The 21,787-nt window shown below is 41.5% G+C and overlaps 1 protein-coding gene across 5 annotated transcripts in view; it reads left to right on the top strand.

The window, feature by feature from the left end:
* Positions 1–218: 218 nt before the first annotated feature.
* ZDHHC14 (zDHHC palmitoyltransferase 14) overlaps positions 219–21,787 on the top strand; it is a 115,687-nt gene continuing 94,118 nt past the window's right edge. For 4 of the 5 annotated variants that reach the window (XM_074896511.1, XM_074896512.1, XM_074896510.1 and 1 more), the window contains exon 1: positions 944–2,352. In XM_074896511.1, the coding sequence (XP_074752612.1) occupies positions 2,102–2,352 (251 nt within the window). In that variant the 5' untranslated portion in view covers positions 944–2,101. Of the gene's footprint in view, positions 283–943; positions 2,353–21,787 lie in introns of those variants that run through there. The other variant, XM_074896509.1, reaches the window with a different exon arrangement.

The raw sequence follows: 21,787 nt of genomic DNA, 5'->3' as shown, positions 1-21,787 counted from the left end.
GCCTGTAGTCCCTCCCGCCGCCCTCCCGCCCCCGGGGCCGCTTCGCGGAAGCGAGGGAGCGGAACTACAACTCCCGGCGGGGGGACGGGCGCGCCCCGGGCGCCCGAGTCTGAGCCTGCACGGGGCGAGGGGCCGGGCCCGCTAGCTCGGGCCGCCGGGGCGGGGCTTCTCCTCCCCCGCCGCTCACCCGGGGCCCGGCAGCTGGAGCCGGGGAGGACAGGGCCGGGGCCGCCGCCGGGGCTGACGGCAGACATCGCTCGCGCGTGCCGGGGGCGGCGCGCGGTGGGTTGCGTGGGCCGGGGGAGGCAAGGGCTGAGCGGGGGGGAGGCGGCGGCGGCGGGAGCGGGGCTCCAGCGGCGGGAACGGGGCTCCAGCGCGGGCACCCGCCGCCCGGCTCCCCCCTCCGCGCCGCCGGCCCGCCCGGGTGGCGGCGATGGGGAAGCGTTAGCGGTGTCGCCGCGCTCCAGCGGCCGGAGAGAGGGCTGGGCCGGGCCGGGCCGGGCCGGCGGCGCGGTGTGGTGTCCCCGGCGGGGCTGGTGCGGGGCACCTGCCCGCCCTCTGCCCGGGAAGCCCCTGACTGACCCTGACTGACCGACCGACCGGTGGCGGCGGGGGGGGTGCGCGCCCGTGTGGTCCCGTCCCTCGCCGCCTCCTCCCGCCAGCGGCCGCCGCTGCGGTGGTTACCGCCCCCCCCCGAAGATGAAGAGGCGGCAGCTGCTGCTTCTGGGTCTGGCTGCTGGGGAGAAACCGGGATAGAGGCGCCAAAAGAAAAAAAGAAGGAGGGGGAGAGAAAGTCGCCGCTCTCCGGCCGGCGCAGCGGGACCTGGGCGTGTTTCTCACCTTGCTCCAGGGGAAGGCACAGGGAAACGAGGGACGCCGGCGGGAAGCCGCTCCCCTGCGCCGAGGGGAGGGAGGGAGGGGGCAGGATGCGGGGGGGGGCCCGGCACCGCCGCGGGCCGTGGGCGAGAGCCTGCGCGGCGGCGGCAGCGGCGTGCGAGCGCCCGCGGCGGCCCTGAGGCGGGCAGTGAGGATGGTGAAGGGAGGGAGAAGTCCCGGCAGAGATCTCGCACCGGCGGCGAAGCTTCCCGCTCCTCCTCGCCCTCCTCAGCGTCCCTTCCGCACGGCCGCCCGCCCCGCCGGGCTGAGGCGTTGGGGAGCATGAGGCGGCGGCGGGGACCTGTTGTGTAGGGGGAGGCGGGGGTTAAGCGCGGCGGCGGCGCCGCCCGGGGCGCGGGGCGTGAGGCGGGGGAGCCGTTCGGCGGGGAGGGAGGATGAGGACCCGCTCCCGAAGCGCTTGTGTCTGTCGGGGACCGGCCCTGCCCCGCGCTGCCGCGGGCTCGGGAGAGTCCCCTTCGGCGGAGTCGTGAGGGGGGAGAAGGGCCCGCGGGGAGCCCTGCGCGGCCGCTTCCCGCTGAATTGCGGCTTCTGGAAGAAGAGAGCTTGGAGTGTTTCTCGGAAGCTGGAGTAGCAGCCTGGTTTCTTTCTTGCTTTTTTTTTTTTTTTTTTTTTTTTTGGCTTAATGAGTTGTTACGCGTGTCTCTCGAGGGAACGTTTTAGGAATGGTCATTTTTAGCAGTGAAATCTGCTGCGCAAAGGAGGATTATAACAAATCTCTGTGAATGATAGACTCGATTGCTAAACCTTGCCTTGACCAGCCTTCTGACCCTCGGAGAGATCTCTCAGGGTGTGCGTGGGAAGGGGAAAAAAAACCCTTCCCATTTGAAAATAAACTTGAAAAAAAGACTAAATTTTTTTGGACAGCCTAACTGCTTTATAATTACTTTTTTTTTTTTTTGTCTTGTTTTGTGATAAGTTGTTTTAAAAAGGATTGTCCTACATGGTTGTTTTGTAACTGGTGGAGGAAGGAAGGAAGGATACCTCTCCAGCGTTTCTGATATGACAGCTTTGGTTTCTGAAGAGTTAACTGGTGCTTGCATGATACACCTATTGCTAGTCTGGTAGCAGACTTTTCATCTTTTTATTTGCTTTTTTTAATTAACTGGGGCTGGTGGAGAGGGTTATCTTGGTCGGAAGATTATTTGCACATATATATATTGTATATATTTTTGGTGGGGTTCTCCCCACATTTTACTCTCTCTTGATGACTCCTGGAGGTGGTAGTGGGCCCATGAAAGACTGTGAATACAGTCAGATCAGCACACACAGCTCTTCGTCTCCCATGGAGTCTCCCCATAAGAAAAAGAAATCGGCTCCCAAGAGAAAATGGGAGGTTTTTCCTGGAAGAAACAAATTCTTCTGCAATGGGAGGATCATGATGGCTCGCCAGACTGGAGTCTTCTACCTGACTCTTGTTCTCATCTTGGTCACCAGTGGACTCTTCTTTGCATTTGAGTAAGTGACATTGAAGTCTTTATTCCTTCTTTCCTCTAGTTATTTTCTGGCTGAAAGCAAAGAAACATGTTTATCCAGATGTCACAGAGAATGCTGAGTGAATTCAGCCAATGCTGGTTTATATAATTGAAAATATGATCTGATAACATGCTGGGGGATGAACGATCCGGTTTTGGTTATCATACTCTGTAGAAGACGGATGTTTGAGGATTAAGGCTGTAGTGCTTTTATACCACCCGCTTCCAGCTCTTGCTGATGTTGCAAGAGGAGTGTAAACCAGCAGGTTTGAGATGGTCAGGAAATGATGTAGCTTCTTGTTTGTCACTTACTCTGCTGAGAATCAAAACTGGCAGGTGCAAAAATACCAACCCTTTGTCACAGAACTGCACACAACAAAAGCAATATCTTTAATTAGTTTATGAATAAGGCCTGGTTTTTGGACTTGGAGTTGTTTAATAGCTTGTAAATGAGAATTCCAAGTGAGTTAAAGAAAAAAAAAAAAGCTGTAAAATTTTGCATGTACCTAGCTTTTCACCAGTAGGTAACAGCATTACTTTCTGTTTGTGATGATAACTTGTATGTGAGTTTGGTCTTAGTTCAAGCTATGTTTGTTTTGGAGGTTTGGATTTTTTTTAAGCAGGCTTCTGGTGTCCTAGGACTTTTTTCCCCGTTGCTCAGAATCTTCAGGAGTCTTTTTATCTATATAAAGTGAACTTGCAGTGACATTAAATCAAATATACTGATTTTTGCACTTATGTTGGAATGGTTAAATTATCTATGCATGACGGTAAAGAATTAGCCATTTGATATGAAGAATACAGTTTGACTTTTATTAATTTATTTTTTTTAAAGCCCCGAGTACAAAGGTGCTCACACTGCTAAAACACTTGCTGTAGTAATAATTGAATTCTTTTTAAAGAGTTAATGCTACTTTACCTGTTTTAAGCTATTGTAGCTTGATTTGCATGTTTGTGGCAGGAAAACATTTTTCAAATTACATATACAGCTCTTACTATTGCCTTGAATAGGAACTATTATTTGTAATTAAGCTTCAGTGCTGCCTCCAGAAATTCCGTGTGCTTTGCTAAGTGATACAGTTGAACAACAAAGGTCGTTCCTTCATTGGCATCTTCAAGGAAGAGGATAGTGCCATTAACAAACCCTAAATTGTATCAGTGAAATGTGGAGCACCTTAACATACTGGTAGTAGTAAAGAAGGTAAAAATGTTCTGCAGGTAACCAGTGGCTAAATATATATGTGAGCTCAGCAGATGAATTGTCTTTAGTGGGCTCCAGATTACTTTAGAGGGATTTATTAATTGTAAATCTTCTGCAGACGTTCTGAAGCCGCTTGAACACCCTTTGAGTAGTTGAAATAATGCAGTCAATGATGGTATCCATGTGCTGCAAGTGTGTTAATTTCCCTGGTTTTAAAGAGGTATTAAAGGTGTAAGGTGATAGTATTGCATCAGGACTGGGTGCTACTCTCTTCTGTTTGCCACGATTAGGCCTAGTTTTGGAAAGCTTTTCTGTGTGGGCTGTCGCTCGCATCTTTGTGCGGTCTCATCACCTTCGGCAGAGCCTCTGAAGGCAAGCTCTGGACTTCCTGAAAATACCAGAATGTAAATGTAGGATCAAAACTGTAATGTTTTATAACCGTGATCGTGAAATTTATTAAGCCACCATTTACAATTTATTTACACGTTTTAACACTTTGATCCTTCAGAGAGAAATATTCTCTGCTGCTGCATTATTCAAAACTGCTAAAGCAGAATGATCTGCTAGCTGTTCATCGCCTTCTGATTTCATTACTACTGTGAGTTATGTGCTCTATCAGAGTCTAACACTACAGCTTCTATCATGTCTTTGAGCTTATTTGTAGTGTAACTGTATGTGATGAACAACATTTTTAGTCAAGCTACAGCATTTTGATATGTAATCGGTGCTTATTCTAACTGACAGTCTTGAAGCAGGGAAAAGGGCTTTATATAACTATATAAATTCTGTGTGTGTGTACTGGCCTTGAGTCATTGTTGTATCACTTGCACTCTCCTTTTACGGAAAATCAAAGTAGAGGGTGGCAATGATATTTCATTTTTATAATAATAAGGTAGATTTTAGTCTTTAAAAAGCACTTGCACTGGAAAATTATTACTCATCCTCCGCAGGCTAATTTAAAAACAAACCTTAAGACTATGAGAATGTTTGTGGCGTTTGAACTGCAGAAGGTTGTTAATGTTACTAAGAAAAAAGGGGAGTCTCTGATTAAAAAGCATTACTTTGCAGCAGTTTCTAACTGCATCTCTTCATAGTAGACTGAAGTTACTATTTATTGATCAGTTGATAACGTCTTGAGTTGTTAAGAGTGTGACTTCTATTATTTGGCTGATTTGGTTATGATGCTCCTTGTTAACCAGCTATTTACAGAATATGACCGAAATGTGTTTCAGTCCTTCGTGTACACCTGGGGCAAAGTGATTTTTAAATAGACATGTGTCTGAACCCTAAGGTCAAGCTGTCGTTGAAGAGGAGGATACCCTGTATGTTCTTGAAATTGTTTGGTCTTTTCGCTACAATTGAAATAAATGATTTTGTTCCCTTTGATTTTGCAAACTGGAAACAGGTACTCATGTTCCAAGTCATTCCCTGGCTGCAGGCATTGAAAAGGGGGGAGGGGAGTAGGGAAGAGATGACTTTGACAGCTAATTCCTGGGAAAGCATCATGCTAACATAAATACTTGCCCTTTATCCTTTTGGCTTCATTTGTTCCTCCAACATGATTTCCCCCCTCTTCCTTTTATTTTGCTCTCGACACCATTCATCCAGAGCTGTATCTCACGTGCTTTGAAATCTTCTCCAGGGGAGAAATACATTTCTCTGAATCAACAAATCCTATCTCTCCAAAAGCAAACATATGTTATACATCTTGACCTGTACAGCTTTTGGCATTGAACCATACCTTTGTAATCTTTGTTTCTTCATGTTTATGCTTCTGTGCTTTTTCCTGCTTACTTTTTCCAGCTCCTACTTCTGGCTAGTTTTATACCTTTCTCTCTGTTGACTTTTATCTCTCATATACACCAACTACATCACCACTTCTTCCTTTTATCATTTCACTGTTCTCTTTCATTTTCAAAGAGGTAAGACAGAATTTGCTTAAAAGAAAAACAACAAATCATGAGCTTTCAAGCAGGTGAAATATTTATAATTCCTGCCTCCCTCCCCTTCCAAAGGACGAGAATGCAAATAACAAGCAGTTTTATTTCTGTAAGCTGTCTGTTAAATGTAACATGAATTATTGTGAGCACTGTTGGGTCCCAAGAGGGATGCTGTGCTTGAGGTAATCTTAAAAATTATCCGTATTTTTGAAATGCTCAAGTGAGGCACAAATTACTTAATTTGTCTTTAAAATTTGGGTATGTTATTTTATCTTGGAAACATTTTCTAACTCTAATCACATGATATTTAGCTGTTTTTCTTTTTTCTTGCAAATTTGGCTTTGTGTTGCACTTCCTTTTTTTCCTTTGCCCTGCCCCATTACACAGACATACATATTTTTAAAAACTATTCAGTGCTTGTGTAGAAGTAGCTGCATGAAAAGCTTGGTAAACAAATTCCTTTCCCCAGAGCAAAGATAGCATCCATAACTGAAAGGCAGATCTCACTGCTGTACCTAGACAGTTCAAACACTGTATTTACATATATGTAAAGTCCTTTATTGGTGCAATAAAGAGAGGCAAAACTAAGGCACTTCATACTTTCTGCTTTTATTCAGCTATGTATACATACTCAAAAGAGAAAGCAACCCTTCATGCCTATGGTCATTTGGGGTACTGTTTTTGTGGGTTACAGGAAAGCAAAATGGAGGGTGACATGTTTAACACAGTAGGATACATAAAACAGACATCTTGTTGTTAAATGGCAAGTCTTGTATGGATGCACAAGCTCTAGGGGTTCCAGGGTGGTGGTAGATGAGCTTGGCTGCTTTGCTACTGTGAGTTAATGCTGCCCCTGTGTGCCAGCCTACTTCCTTCTTGGACCTCACTGCACAGGTAGCAGGAGGGAACACGACTGCACCTGAGCTGCTTCAGGCAGGCAAATTTAACTTCCCCTAAAAGGTGGGTTTAAGTGAAGATGCCGGCTGAACTGAATTGACTCGGGCACAATCATCTTTTCTACTGTCAACTCAGTTGCAGGGTGAGTGGCTCTGGAAGAAGGTTGGAGCAGATGGTAGGATGCCGGAAGGGCTGAAGCAGTGCAGCTTTTTTCTCTGTAAACGTGAGTCAGAGCCCTATCACTTCTGATACCATTTGACACTTGCACTGATTCAACGAACTGGAGATTTTTTTTTTTTTTCAGCTAGTTAACACTTGATTTTTGTGCACATTTGTGTAATTGCACTGTCTTTCAAAAGATGGATGCTGGAAAATTATTTAAACGGAGACTGTTTATGTGCATGTGTGTGTACAAATCATTTCTTTCTCTCTGCTCTTGCAGTCGCTGGCAACCTGCTCCATGCCTCCCACTTTGAAAGCCAGTGTGACTGGAGGACATTCATGAGTCACACTTTCTGATGCGGTGTAGATTGTTCAATATTGAACTTATATAGCATGCACACGCTATGGCAAAGTGGTGTAACTTGCTGCTTACTGTGACAAACCTCGATGTGTAAACACTGATGTCAGGAAGCTGAGCATTTTTGCTGTGGTGTCAACAGTCATCTTCATCTTATGGCAAATGTTTTCTGCTCTTGCAGGAGGTGGATTCTTAGTGTGAGGTTGTATTCCAAGTAGGTGCAATGTTCTTCGTCTAATAGTCTCCTTTATCTTTCTCTGCTCAAGATGAGTAGCTTACTTGTGTCTTTTGATGACCGTGTCCTTAAACTACAAGTTTCTTCGAAGGAATTGCTACCAATCTGACTTCAGCTGTTAAAGGCTGATAGAAACTTGTAGGGCATTTTCTGCTGAAGATGTCAGAATGGATTTTAAAAGCAAAAATCATGGCCATTAAACTGATTGTTGAACAGAGAACTGCATCTTTTTCTACATGGAAGGCAGTAGCTGCCTAATAGTGCATAGTGGTGTAGGCGAATGCAGTGATGAGTAGGTGTTTTTTTTCCCCCAGTTTTCTTTGTTTAAAAAAAAAATATCTGTCATTGAAATTAAACTGGAACAATATTTCTGTTACTCCTTTTGCCATATTATGCATCTCTGTTAACTTAGTGAGACAGACATGGAATACACTGAGTCTAACCTTTAGGGTTTACTTTTTATATTGAGTTTATATAGGTATACCAAATTATATGGCAGATTCTGAAGGGATGGTATGCATTCCAACCAGATGTTGTTTACTCTTTGCATGTAAATTACCCTGAAAACGTTAACTGTCAGAATCAAGTATATTTCAGGTACAAAGTATATCTAATACTTTTTTTCTTGACAAGGGACTTTCCTTGGTCACAAAAAAGTTTACTTAATTCATCTCTTCTAAATTTCCCAGTGATCTGTGCAAGTATGTCTGCTAAAGTTTTTCCCTGGCCAAATGGGGGAAGAATTTTGTACTACCCTATCTTAAAGTAGCACTTCACTGAGCAGGTACATAAGTTTAAACTTTTAAACCTGCTTTGAATGATTTATATGATATAAATTGAAATCCTATTACCTAGAAATGTGCTAATAGCATTTGATATTAGGTCATGCACCTCTGCTTTTCAAGGCTAGGTCAATTTAAGTGGAAATGGATAATGAATAAATGTTTCATTTTTCAGAGTAAAATTCTGTGAGGATAACAGAAGGATAACCTTTCTTGTTTATGAAAGTTGTACCTTCTTTAGTTCCTCTGAAACCAGAGGCTTTTTATGGTTTTGTAACACTAACTCATTTTCCAAAAGAAAGGTTAAAGAGCTGCTTTTTTTTTTTTTTCTTGAGTGGGATTTTGGGGGTGTTTTGGTGGGGGTTGGTTGGTTGGGATGTGTATGTGTTCAGCTTAGTTGATGGCTTTTATCTACTTGTTTCATGGAGAAGACAAGTTTTGAACATACTTTTTGGTCTTCTAATTTACTCCATTCTCACCTATAGTTCTACTTTTATTTCCCCCTTTTCTTTGTGGAGGTGGAGGGCAATGAAAATAGGGAGTATGATGGTGTAAGAAGTGATGTTGGCTTCTCAGATACCTTCTCCCTGGACCTTGAGGAAATCACTGTGTAGCTTTGGACCATTGATACCCTTGCATCTTCAGAGTGAAATATGACCATTTGTGGTCATCTTTGCCTGATGTCACCCCAACCCCTTGGAGAAAGAGGGGAAATTCCATCACAGCCTGCTGGGGGTGGTTTTCTGTGCTCATCATAGCTCAGCATGCTTGTTGTAGCTAGGTGTAAATTCTCACCTGGGATATTTGATATCCCTTCCAGAGGGGGGGAGGGGGGATGAAATAGGCAATTTCAAAAGTTTGGTTGTTATTACCTATATAAATGTCTTCAAATATTTACAAATGCCAATGGATAATACTTCAGTACATCTTCAGCTCCCCAAAATGTGAGGTTACACTTGCAATTTTGTTACAGTTGTTTGATAAAATCTATCTTAAATTATTACTCAAAAGTCTGAGGTTTCTATTGTTGTTATAGTCTGTATAGTATGCCTGGTTTGTTTTGCCTTTCCCTGAGTAGGTACTATTGCCCCTTTATCTGAATGGACATGTGCCAAAAGTATAAAATGTATCTTCTGGAGACTAGTGTAGGGAGAGTCATGTTCAATAGATTTACACTACTGAAAAACTAATTTCTATTAGTTGTTCTTGGAAGACAGGCATTGTCATGTGACCATCTCTGGGACTTTTCTCACGTCAACCTCACAGAAATCTTCATACCTTGTTTGAAAGAAAGATGTTTTATCAAGTCAGTTTCTCAGGAATCATGTTACGTGTTTAGATTCATGTAAGGTGTTCTTTTCACTCATGCTTAAATTTTGACTAATGATGCAAAAAATACCTTTGTTGCTACATGATTTATTTTCTGTCATAGCTGTGTTTCATTATTATTTTGTAGATGGTATTTCATACAAAATAAAGTATATTGGTGAATCTGGACAACTGATAAATTATATTCATTTAGAATGAAAAGAAAAAATATGAGTCTGTGCAGAATTTGAACCAAATTGTTCTGCTCATTCTCCTCTTTTTTGGCTGGAAAAAGTATTTTATTAAAAATACCTGGTTTTATTTGTAGATTCAGTAGAAACTAGAATACTGACATTTGAACTGGATGTTAAATATATACATTATCTTTTAACAACTAAGTTATACCTTCTAAGTAGTTAAAAACAACAACAAAACAAAGTTTCCAATGGAAATGATCTCACCATTCTCGTGTAGCATTAAACTGTTGTAAAATTCAGATTTGAACTTTTTGCAGAAGAGGAGAGAATCTTTTTAACTTTCTAAACTTCATGATTGTTTCAAAATAGCCCACTCAAAAAACCCACTGGCTTAAAATACTGGAACATTTTTCAAAATTGCTTAAAATGTTATAACAACTTTATCTAGGAAGTTTTTGTTACCTTGATTGATGATCTATCTAAGTGAGGCTGTAGTAGCTGATGATCACTTAAGTTCCAGGCTGCCAGTAAAGGTTTGTACATGTCAGTGCTGCTCATCTTTCATTTGGCAGAGCTGACGGAAAAAGGGAAAAATCCCCTGAAGTCAGCTACAACTACCAAAGTTTATTAACCTTCATATAGTTACAGCCCATTAATACAAAAACTGTAAAGTGGTTAAACTTTTTACAAACGAACAAAAATCAAGAAATAAAGATGAAGCCTCTGTATAATAGCCAAAAATGAAATTGTGTTCACATTTCTCACATTGCAGAAGTATTAAATGTTACTAGCATAAAAAATACCTAGGGAAGGAGGCTGAAGCGTTTTGGAGTTAGTGTGACACAGCTCCTCTCCCTTACCCTGTTGTATGTGTTCATATTGGAACTCCTGTTCATACTGCAGTTAGTAGGTGAAGGGGGCTTTGTATTTGCAAAGCCCGACCATGGGCTTTCTGCATTGTGCCTTAGTGGAGATCTTACCCAACTGCATTCCAGAACTTTAACTACTAAGTTGACAGTGGGCTGTAGTGCGGTATGATTATTCAGCTTCTGTATCCCTGATCATTTCCTTTTCATCAGTGTCCGTAGGGTTTATTCACGTTATTGTGGGATGATGGCTAATGAGGTCTTACATAATGAGCTTGGCTAATGAGATCACAGCTGGTTTTGTTTTGTTTTTCCACTCCTGCCATCCCCCTAAGTTGCTTACTGCAATAAATACTGGCAGTGTGCATTTACTGTGGTGAATGTGCAGTCAGTTCCGTTTCTTCTTTAAAATTTACTTTTTAAAAAAAAATAAAATTCACAAAGCAGAGATTAAATAGAATACTGAGAATTAAATTGAAAACTTAGAACCTGAACTCAGAAGTTGTACATAAACTCTGCAGTTTCTGAATTTCATGTTATAGTTTAAGCGCAAGATGACACTGTTACATTGTCTGCATTGAGTGAATGTATGAAATAAATTTGTGGGGTTTAGTGTGTCTTATGATCAACATATATTAGTTATTCACAGCAAGAACAGATATACTAGAATTTGTTACTGTTTTAGCATAAACACTCAGTACATTACCAGAAGTTATGAACATAGATTAAACAACATTGGCAGGCATTGGAAGCTTCTCTCCCCACCTCCCCCACCCTGGGAAAGGAGTACTAATATAAAGCTTTTGTTTCTGATTGTGATAAATTCTGTGTACCCTCTTTTTTGAGCTATCTGGATATCAAGAAATTTCAGTCCTGGTCTTGCACGTTCAGTACGCTTGTAAGATATATCCACCCAGTAATGAATGCCATGTTTCAGGCTAGAGAAGTGTCAGACCAACCTGTACTTAAATTTTGGTAGCATGCTTGTTTGCTCATGGTGTGGGTTTTCATAGCACAACTATCTATGCATGTTCCTAGTAAATACTGTTTTATTGGCAAAAAGGACTTTCTAGTGTTGAATTAGCATGTGGAAGAGTTATAATTTTTCCTAATTTGGAACTATGTAAAGCAGTTAAAAGTTTAAAGAAGAAAAGTTAGAATAACAGTGACCTCTCTCATCAGTATTGCAACTCTGTAATAAACTTGCTTCTTGTGAATGTGGTTTCTTTAGAGCTGAGGCTCATAGTGCTTATATATAGCGGAAAAAATACAACTTTTAGAATACTTTTATCATTCAACATGATTTGAATTCTTTCCAGGGCTGGACAGGCGTTAGGTATGGAAACAGCCAAGTAAACTTTGTCCTTAGTCTGAGTAGACTGGTACATGGAAATTATTGTATAGTGTGATACAAAAGACTGGAGTTCACTGTGTAAAGAGCCTAGTCACTTCCGGCTTGACTTAGTGAATTAGCCTGGAGAAGAGAAGGCTCAGGGAGAATCTTATTAAAGTATGTACCTGACTGGGGAGGGGGAGTTAAAAAAAAAAAAAGCACTGGACTCTTCTCAGTGGTACCCAATGACAGCACAAGGTACAATGGTTGGACACAAAATACCATTTAAATATAAGATAAAAGGTTTTTTGCATTGTGGGAGGTTTTTTTGTCGGTTTGGTTTATTGTTTTTTTTCTGTGAGGATAATCAAACACTGGCACAGGTTGCCCAGAGAGGCGATGGACATACTGGAAACCAACCAGATGGTTGACCTGAGCAGTCTTCTCTGTCTGACCCTGCTTTGAGCTGGGGGATTGGACTCGATCTCCAGAGGTCCCATCCCACCTTAGTCATTCTGTGTTGTCTGTGAAGATCTGAGAACTTCTTCCAATAAGACATCAAAAGGTATATCTAGTGAGATAATTTTAATTTTGTTTTAATCACCCATTTATTAATGCATATTTCACAAGAACTGCAGTTTTATCTAGTCTTAGCATCTGTACCTAAAGTCTCAGTCCAACAAAACTTAAAATTTTGCGAGTGAAATAGCTATAGCTGTTTTTTCTGTCCCCTCTTCTCTTTTCTTGCCTTTGAATATGGCTTTCTCTGTTCTGAAGTGCATTTCCAGCATTTCTTGGAGGTTCTTTTCCTGTGTTCTTTCACTTATCACTTCTTTCACTAAGCTTTGTCCTCTACTATCCATCTGTCTTTTGCTGAGTTATAGTTAGTATTTTCTTTTCTTCTCATGTAAGCAACAGCATTAAGTTTAAATGAAATAAAATTAATCCAGAAGAATCTCTCTGTATACAGTTGTTCTAGCAGTATGATGTGTTCATCAGTTTGTCTATGTCTCACTCTAATTTTGTGAACTTTTCTTTCCTTCTATGTAATCTTCCTAGCTACTTGTTCACTTTTAATTGACTAAGGGGCACTGTTGCTGTAGAAGGGATGGGGAGGCAGTAAATGTGAGGTTCAAGGACTTAGTTTTCCCCTTTTCATAGTTATGAGGGATGAGTACAATTTTTTCCCATGATCTGCATTGTATTTGCCTATATCTGTGCAGATTTGTGAAATAATGGGGTCTCTCTCCCAGTGCTTGAGCCAGGTCAAAAAGTTGTTTGGATCCTGCAGGTTCAGCTTCCTCCTTAAGCCTGCTACTTGACAGTAGTACTAGCTTCAGACCAACTCTTGTCCTTTAATAGGTAGCTCATTCCAGCTTCTGGACTTCTAGACATAAAAGATGAAATGGTTTGTCTGAAAAGTTTCTAAAGCTGGATTTGTTATCTTTAAGGAAGGGAAAACACCCTATGTATGTCAGGTTAATCCAAACTCCCTTTAAACACTGATTTGATTAATGAAATAAAAAAAGTGTAAATAATTACAGTAAGGCAGGTGTCCGGCTCTGGATTACAAATTGGAAATAAGAGGAGAAAGTGTAAAAGAAACAGTGTATTTTACTTGAGCAACTGAATCTCTACATCCTATAGTAGCTGTCACTGCTAAGTTTCTCTGAGGCAGTGGAAGCCAAAGCAGCCTTTCCCCATACCATATATTCAGAGCACAGTTTTTCAGAGTGAATTTCATGCCTGTAGACCTGCCTGCTTTTTCTGAGGGGGTGGAAGTTGAATTTTACTGCTCATCAATTCAAACAAAAATTTTAGAGTATTTCATAGGAGCATCCCAGTTTCCTTTCTGTTTAGCAGGCTCAGTTGCAGCAAGATGAATCTTATGGTTGTAGGCTGCTGAAAAGAATGGGCCCACCTCTTTTATTCTCCCAGAGATGTTACTTCAGATTGTTACTACTTTTGTCCTGCTCTGCTGTTTTCCCCACCCAGTGGTGAACCACTTCAGGGAGTTCCCTTCCTGCAGGAAGCTTATCCTTCCCTTCTGCCCACACAAAGAAGAACTTGCTGCTGCTTTAGACCCCTGAGCTCAATCCCTGAAAACTCAGAAAAAATGTAAAGGAAAACTCAGAAAAAGTGCAAGGAAGGAAGTGAGAGGGAGGAGACTGTCAGATCATCTTTGGCATGATTTGAAATTGTATCCCAACTTGAGTAAACCTGTTACGTAGTCTTGGTTCATTGTTTGGGATCTGCAAGGGTGCAAACAGAACATCTTTAGGCTTTCCCAAACTACTCTTTACTTGCTTAAAGAGAACCTACAGAGTTCTGACTTCTTAACGATACTTTATTTCTGAAGTAACTGGATTGTAGTTTACAGAACTTGAACTGCAGCATCTTTCAAATAACACATAATGAAGTGCTCCTTAGTTGTTCATGTCTTACATTTTTTCTGTAATTTTTTTTTTTAAAGACACTATACTCAATTCTGTAACACACCACGGGCAGAAGCAATTCTTCCTGCATCCCTGCCTGTGCCATTTGTGTTCCCCATATCCAGACTGCAGAGCCAATGTATTGTATTGCATTCAATAGCTGAGCCTAGGTAAGAGCTGCATGAATGCTTCTTCACCTTAGTTTGTATAAAACTAAGGGGTTTTTTGAGGTAGCTCAAAATATGCTAAACTGAACCAGGAAAGAAGTATTCTCAATCCTTGTCATTTCTCCCATGCTTCAGCTGAGATAGTAAACAACCCAGGAAAATTCCCTGTTTCTTCACAGTCCCATTCAGCTGCCTACTTGGGTGCCTTTTTGTGGGTTTGTTTGGTATTGTAACTGTTGAAAGTTTCAGCAGAGGATGAAGGAAGAATCATAAAGCAGTTAATGGAAAATTGAACAGCCTGCATACAAGAGGCAGTTGGAGTGAATGTCTCTATTCACAGTGTGATAAAAGAATTTGCCTTTAAAATGATTTTGTTAAATAAGACACCTAAGGCTAATCAGAGCAGAAGGAATTGTCTGTAGAAGATGGAGAAGAAGTTGTGGACTGAAATCTGACAGAGATGAATCTAATTCAATATAAGACCTTGAAAGGATAATCATTCTTCTTTTACAAGACACTAAGCTCAGAAGGCTCTCTTCTCTTTACCTTGAGCTGTGGAGGCTCTGAGACTTCTCATCACTGATGTGAGTGTTCATCTTCAGAGTAAAATATGAGGATTTTCCTCTAATGTAATGAAGCCCAGACCCTTTTAGGATCAGGCTGCACTGTGCATTGTTTTTTAATGTTAGTCCCTGGAAGCCAGAATCTTTCCAGTACTTGAGTATATCAAAAGAAGTGTGCTGGAGGCAGAAGGACATTTCAGAGGAAAGTGTATAAAGATTGGGTGGGGTAAAATAATTTTCCTTTTTTACTTGGCTCATACACAAAAGGAGTTTTGGAAACAGGGAATTGGCTATGAATGTGAAAATCAAAACAGTATGATACGAGAAAAACAACTGATATGCTAGGATCCCAATTACTGAACCTGTTGTGGGCTGACATCCAGCTTGATTGAAAGGTAAACATGCCCTTCCCAATGCACATACCTTTCTGTTATTGCATCCTAGAAACTTTAAAGTTGTTAAATGATAGTCTGGAGGTGCAGCATTACCCAATGGTTGACTGTTCTTGGCAAAAGTAAGTTTATTCTCTGTTCTGAAACTTTTTTAAACAGTTGTTGGCACTAGCCCTTGCTGTTGCAACAAAGAAATGGCATCTGTGAAAGGATAACATAGGTTCGTTGCTTCTTAGTTCAATACAAAAGAAGTGGTATTTGTTGCAAAGGTAATTCACTTACTGAAATAAGCTTTTAATTTAAGCTTTATGACAAATATTCCTTCTGACTGCAAAATAAAGGTTAAAGATTTAGGGAGCATAAAACTTGTCACTGAAGTTGGTGCTTACAAATAAGAGTTGCATAGTTAGGTTACTTATCTCTAGGCCAGCTATACTTGCCTTCATATTCTGAATGTTGAAGACTGACAATTTCAGAAGATTGTGCAATGCATGCAGAAGAGTTAAGGGAGGGGGAGAATAAGGAGTGGGAATGAACTGAGCTATCTACTGTAGTACTTGCTTCTGGACATTAATTTCACTTTTACTAAAGGGACAGTTGTTTTGTGTCCATATTTAGTTAGTACCTGTAAGTAAGCTAGTAATAACTTTTGATATACATTCTCAACATCAGTACCATCATGCAGGACAACCAGATGCTCAGGCCCAGTCAGCATGGGTTTATGAAAGGCAGGTCCTGCTTGACAGACCTGATCTCCTTCTACAACAGGGCGACCTGCTTATTGCATGAGGGAAAGACTGTGGATGTAATTTACTTTGACTTTAGTAAGGCCTTTGACATCCTTTCTCACAGCATTCTTCTGGCAAAACTGGCTGCTTGTAGCTTGGGTGGGCACACGCTTTGCTGGATAAAAAACTGTCTGGATGGCCGGGCCCAAAGAGTTGTGGTGAACAGAGTTAAATCCGGTTGGCAATCGGTCACAAGTGGTGTCCCCCAGGGCTCGGTGTTGGGGTCACTCATGTTTCACATCTTTATTGATGATCTAGACAAGGGGATCGAGTGCACCCTCAGTCAGTTTGCAGATGACACCAAGTTGGGTGGGAGTGTTGATCTGCTCGAGGGTAGGGAGGCTCTGCAGAGAGACCTGGACAGGCTGGAGCCATGGGCTTGAGGCCAACTGGAGGAGTTTCAATAAGGCCAAATGCCGGGGGCTGCCCTTGGGCCACAACAACCCCCAGCAGCGCTACAGGCTTGGGGAGGAGTGGCTGGAGAGCTGCCAGTCAGAGAGGGACCTGGGGGTGCTGACTGACAGCCGGCTGAACAGGAGCCAGCAGTGTGCCCAGGTGGCCAAGAAGGCCAATGGCATCCTGGCTTGTGTCAGCAATAGCGTGGCCAGCAGGGACAGGGAAGGGATCTTACCCCTGTACTCGGCACTGGTGAGGCTGCACCTTGATTCCTGTGTTCAGGAAAGGACATTTTACAAAAAGGACATTGAATGGCTTGAGTGTGTCCAAGGAAGGGCAATGAAGCTGGTGAAGGGTTTTGCATGTCGTATGAGGAACGGCTGAGGGAACTGGGGTTGTTTAGTCTGGAGAAGAGGAGGCTGAGGGGAGACCTCATCGCCCTCTACAGCTACCTGAAAGGAGGTTGCAGAGAGCTGGGGATGAGCCTTTTTAACCAAGTAATAAGTGATAAGACAAGAGGGAATGGCCTCAAGTTGCACCAGGGAAGGTTTAGACTGTTTATTATGAAGTATTTCTTTACAGAAGGGGTTGTTAAGCGTTGGAATGGGCTGCCTAGGGAGGTGGTGGAGTCCCCATCCCTGGAGGTGTTCAAGAGTCGGGTTGACATAGCACTGAGGGATCTGGTGTAGTTGGGAACTGTCAGTGCTAGTTTAACGGTTGGGCTAGATGATCTTCAAGGTCCTTTCCAACCTAGTTGATTCTGTGGATTTTTCAGTAGTTACTGTATCTGGTACTGTAGACAGAATTGGACTGCACTGTTAAGTTGCTCATGCATGTTGTGTCCTACCAACATCTCTCTCACTTCAGAGGTTGAAGGTGAAAAACATATGAAAAATAGTTGTGGATACATATGAGACGTTGAAGGGACGGGCTCACAGAGCTATACTGACAGTCTCCTAGTTCATCAGTGCAGAATTAAGAACTCTGGGAACGACAACATGGTTCATAGATCTTCGTTATTCAATTCCTTTTGGAGTTTGGTTATTTTTATATATTTGTTTTAAGAGCAGGTCAGTAAAGAGAGCTGTTAAGGACCAGTAGTGCTTTAAGGTCTCAAAATCTTCTTGTGTTTTTTTTTCAGTCCAGGAATACCTTTCCCTTTTCTTACTGTTCCTGATTTCTCTTGTGCTAATCTCTCATGACAGGAAAGCTGTGTGGTTCTGGCCAAAGTTGTTCTTTTTTTACTTCCAGTGCCGTGATGGTGAGGGAAAGACCCAGGAGACAGGTTTGCAGGTTACAGAGAAGAGATACTGGGTTATTCTGAATCTTTGTTATACATAGACAGGAGTCTGCAAGTGTGGTGTGACAGTCTCTGAGATGTATGTTGTATTGTCTTCATAAAAGTTATGACATCTGCCCAACCTTGAGTCTTTTGTGTGTGCTAAGAGCTTGATTTTTAGCAAGTAAAATCTCTGAAACCTGTGCCTATGCTGGGCATGCCTCTCTGAGGACATGGCAGAACTCTTTCACTGAAATTACAGTTTCGAGCAATCCCAGCCTACTCAGGAGTTTGGTAGCACAACTATTTTTGGGAGCTAAGCTCTGCTCTGTGGAGCTGCTTTAGCCTGTGGCTACAGGCAGCATCAATGAAGAAACAGTGAAATTGCTTCATTCACCACACATCTTCAGTTTCTGCGATCTCCAGTTCTGTGTATTATTATTACACAGAAGTCATCTTCACTTAAACCCCAGTTTATTTCCAGAACAGTCTCATCCACAGCTTTGCTGAGCTCCTTGGGGGAGCTCGAGGTCTTGAAGCTAAAAGCTCTATCATAAGGCGTATGACAGGGGAAGGAGAGCCTGGCAGAAGTGTGTCAAATTTAACTTCTACAGCCGTGCTGGCATTTTATTTCATTTTGGCAGTCTTGATTGTAGCAATCTTGCAGTTTGTTTTAGCATGTTTTTTTCTGTGTGTAATTACTAGATCAGTAAGTTCCCACCCAGGTGCTATTTCTGTTCTTTTCCACATAATCCCTCCCAAATCAGTGTCTCCCCTTCTTGTCTCTTTCGAAGTACCTTATATGTGCTTGCTCTTTGCCATTGTGTTCTGTGGACTGATGCTTCTTCCTCCAGCACTTTTCAGAGATCCATAAGGGGTAGCACTGCCGCTTCTGCGCAGGACAGCCTTTGAACTTGTTGCAAGGATGGGAGAGGTAAAAGCAAGGGCCTTCATTCATTTTGTAGTGATGTTGCAGTCTTGTCCTATTTTCTTCTCATTTCTGCAAGTCTTGCAGATAAGTCTCTTAAAGTTGCTTTTGTCTGCACTCCTCTGAGGATAGAAGCACTATAGCAAGAGCGCTAGAAGAGGTGCTGCGTTGTGTGCTTTTACATAGGGAGGCATTTGTTCGGGTGGCACTTGTTTGCCATTGTTATCTTTCACAGTTCTGATGGTGTGGGTGACTGGAAGAAACTGAGGAAGTTTCAGTGATGGTCTTTGCAGGCAACAAATGACAACTGGAAATGAGTAGAATTGGACAGCCCAGGCCATGACAGATATATTTTTGCATGAGGGGCTACTGCTCTGCTATATAAAACAAAATGGCTTGATACATAATTTGTCTTTAAACTGGTACGTAATATGTTGTACAGAATGCTTGATTAAGTGAGTCTAAATGTTGTTTGCATAGGAATTGCTATAAGAAAAAACACTTTGTAACTCTAAATACTCATTTTGCTTTTCAGTTAAAGTTCAAAGCAAGTTGCACAAGGGGAGCTATTTGATTTAAGTACATGTCAATAGTTAAACTTGTGGAATAGCAAAGTGACCAGTGAAACTGCCTGATTCCCCGTGAAATGGAAATTCATAGCAAACTTAGGTTGGCAGAGTCCGTGGTGTAATAGTATTTAATGCAGGCAATTTTAATTTTGTGGCCATTTTATACATGGGCTTTCTTTAAATTTGCAAAAGAGCAATCTTATAATGCTTAAGGCACTACTCTTTACAAGGTAATGTACTGCAGATAGTTGGTAATTAAGCATACCAGCCCTATATTGACTAGTTTTAATTTTTATATTGCAGTGCTTCAGAACCAACTCTTTTTACTATTACCATTTTTTGTAATTACTTCAACTTAATTTTTGTATTCTAATTCTGACAATCAGCTTTAATTTTTTGCTTTTTATATGTTAGCATGAAATATTAAATATTTTTTTGCTTTGAAGGTGCAGAAAACTTACTGCTGCTTCAGCTTTGGCCATACGTTACGGTTCTAAATTTATTTTCAGTTTGTAAGATGACTCCACCTTCTGATAGCTGTGTTGACTGAAGTGAACTAAAGTTCATTTGCTTGGTAGAGGAGACTGAGGAGATCAGCTTGGTTCTCCTGTGACAACACTGGTCTAGTGTGCATGAAAAAGTATAAATAACTTTAATTAGTGTTTAACTGTATGTGATAGTTACAGAAGGGCCAGGTATTGATCAGACTACAGTCAACTCGGGTCTGTGTATGTGCATGACAGGCATGCTGGGTGCTAATTTTTGCTTCAGTACAGATTTTCCTCATCTGTGTTGATCAGCATGTACAAAAACTAGTTAATACTGAATAGCTAGCAGGGTGGGGAAGCAAAACTACTTTTGCTTTGCTGTTTGTTATTATTTATTATTACACTATGGCTTGGGGTAGGTTTTTTGCAATAGGATTGGCACTGGTTGCTTCCTCAGCTAGTTGTCAAGGCTCCCTGCCATCTTGAGTTTATTTTTCTTGCACAAAGACTGGGAAAAAAGACGAACCTTGTTCTGAAGGTCAGTATGTCCAGCTGTCTTTCTGAGCAATGAGAGTGAATGGATTTCAAAACTACCGACCCTCCATATCTAATATCGTGCCAGGGGCTGCCCTCATTTAAAGCAAGGACCCTCAGGATACTGAGGGGATTTCAGCAGTTGTGCGAATGAATGGGGAGCATGTCTCCTTAAGGTAGCTGAATGCATTCTAGTCTTGTACTGGCAGGTTCCACTGGAATTTTAAGTAAAAAATAATCCGCAAACAAGTATTTTTCTTTGTTTGATGAAAACAGGGCTTTAAAGCGACTGTCTTATTCTTATGGTACGATACCAATTACATTTTAGTACTGTTTGTGACTGACTTTGCGACGGGAGGCTGGCTTCTGGAAGCACTTGAGTCCAGTCATCGACATCTGTTCCTTTTGATCTCACATTATGTTTGTTAACACAACTATGTCACCAGTTTATTAAAAGTATACCTGTAGAGTGGACTTTGACATGTGGAAGAATCTTTCTGAAGGAGAAAATGGTCACTGATAGAAGCAGCCCTGGGAATGCTTGCCTTTTTTTTCTTTGGCTGAGGACAAGCTTATTACGTTCTTACCAAAGAAATATCTGAAATGTAGTTATGTTCTAGAAATGTGGTTTGTAGCACAATTCATACTACAATTTGAAGGCCAACTCTAAAGTCTTGTTTCTTACAGCCAAAAATATCTTTTGGAATGCATTGTATTTTTAGATGGTATCTTCCCAGGTTTTGTCTTCAGACTTTTTTTTTTTTTTTCACGTGCTTATGCTTTAAATTGTTCTTCAGAAACTCTGTATTTAGTTTGTATTCCAGTAGTAGCACTAACCTACTCAGATGAAACTCCTCAGAATATTACATTTCTCCTCGCAGCATTGCTTGGTTTGATGAAGGATAGGAATTCAACAAATTGTGTGCTCTGTGTTGTGCAAAACAACAAAAAACTCTGTAAAGAAAAATCTGTTGGCGTCAAGTGGACTTCTTTCAGTGGCACCAAACTATGACAAATACGGTATTAAGAATCCATGCACAAACCAGATTAGATCGGATTATTCTTTTCAGACTTGAATGACAATTTCTGTGAAGTGAAATCTTAACATGTTTGGAAGACATCACAGGCAATGCTTAAAATGTCTACAAAAAAGATTGTTAAATGCTGTTAGTGTCAGTGTAAACTGTTACTGTAGATTTGAACTGGCATGTGTTTAATTACTTGAACATGTGTTTTTTCTGTTGCTTTTACTGGATAACTCAGTCTCCTTCCTTATAGTCCTGATTGTGCTCCGGGGGATATATAAGGGCAGTGTAATGAAAGATGCTGTCTTCCCTTGGGTGCTGCTCTCCTAACAATAGATAAGTTAGGTTGTTAAATTGAGAAATGTCTTGAGTGTTTTTATCTCCATTTTTTGAACTTCTTCCCTTTTATTTCTCTCAAAATTAGGGAACCTATTAGTTTCTTCATCACAAGAATTTCTTCCTTCTCTTTCCCTTCTCTCTCATCAGCCCAGGTACCTTAAAAAGGTTAGGATTTCTTTTACCCAGAGAAGATGATGCTGAGAGAGTTATGGTGATTGCCTTTGTATATGTAGAAT

Source organism: Athene noctua, chromosome 1, assembly GCF_965140245.1.
Source record: "Athene noctua chromosome 1, bAthNoc1.hap1.1, whole genome shotgun sequence".
In the NCBI taxonomy this organism is placed as follows: domain Eukaryota; kingdom Metazoa; phylum Chordata; class Aves; order Strigiformes; family Strigidae; genus Athene; species Athene noctua.
Note: the sequence above shows the minus strand (reverse complement) of the source record. Positions and strands in the feature narration are given on the sequence as shown.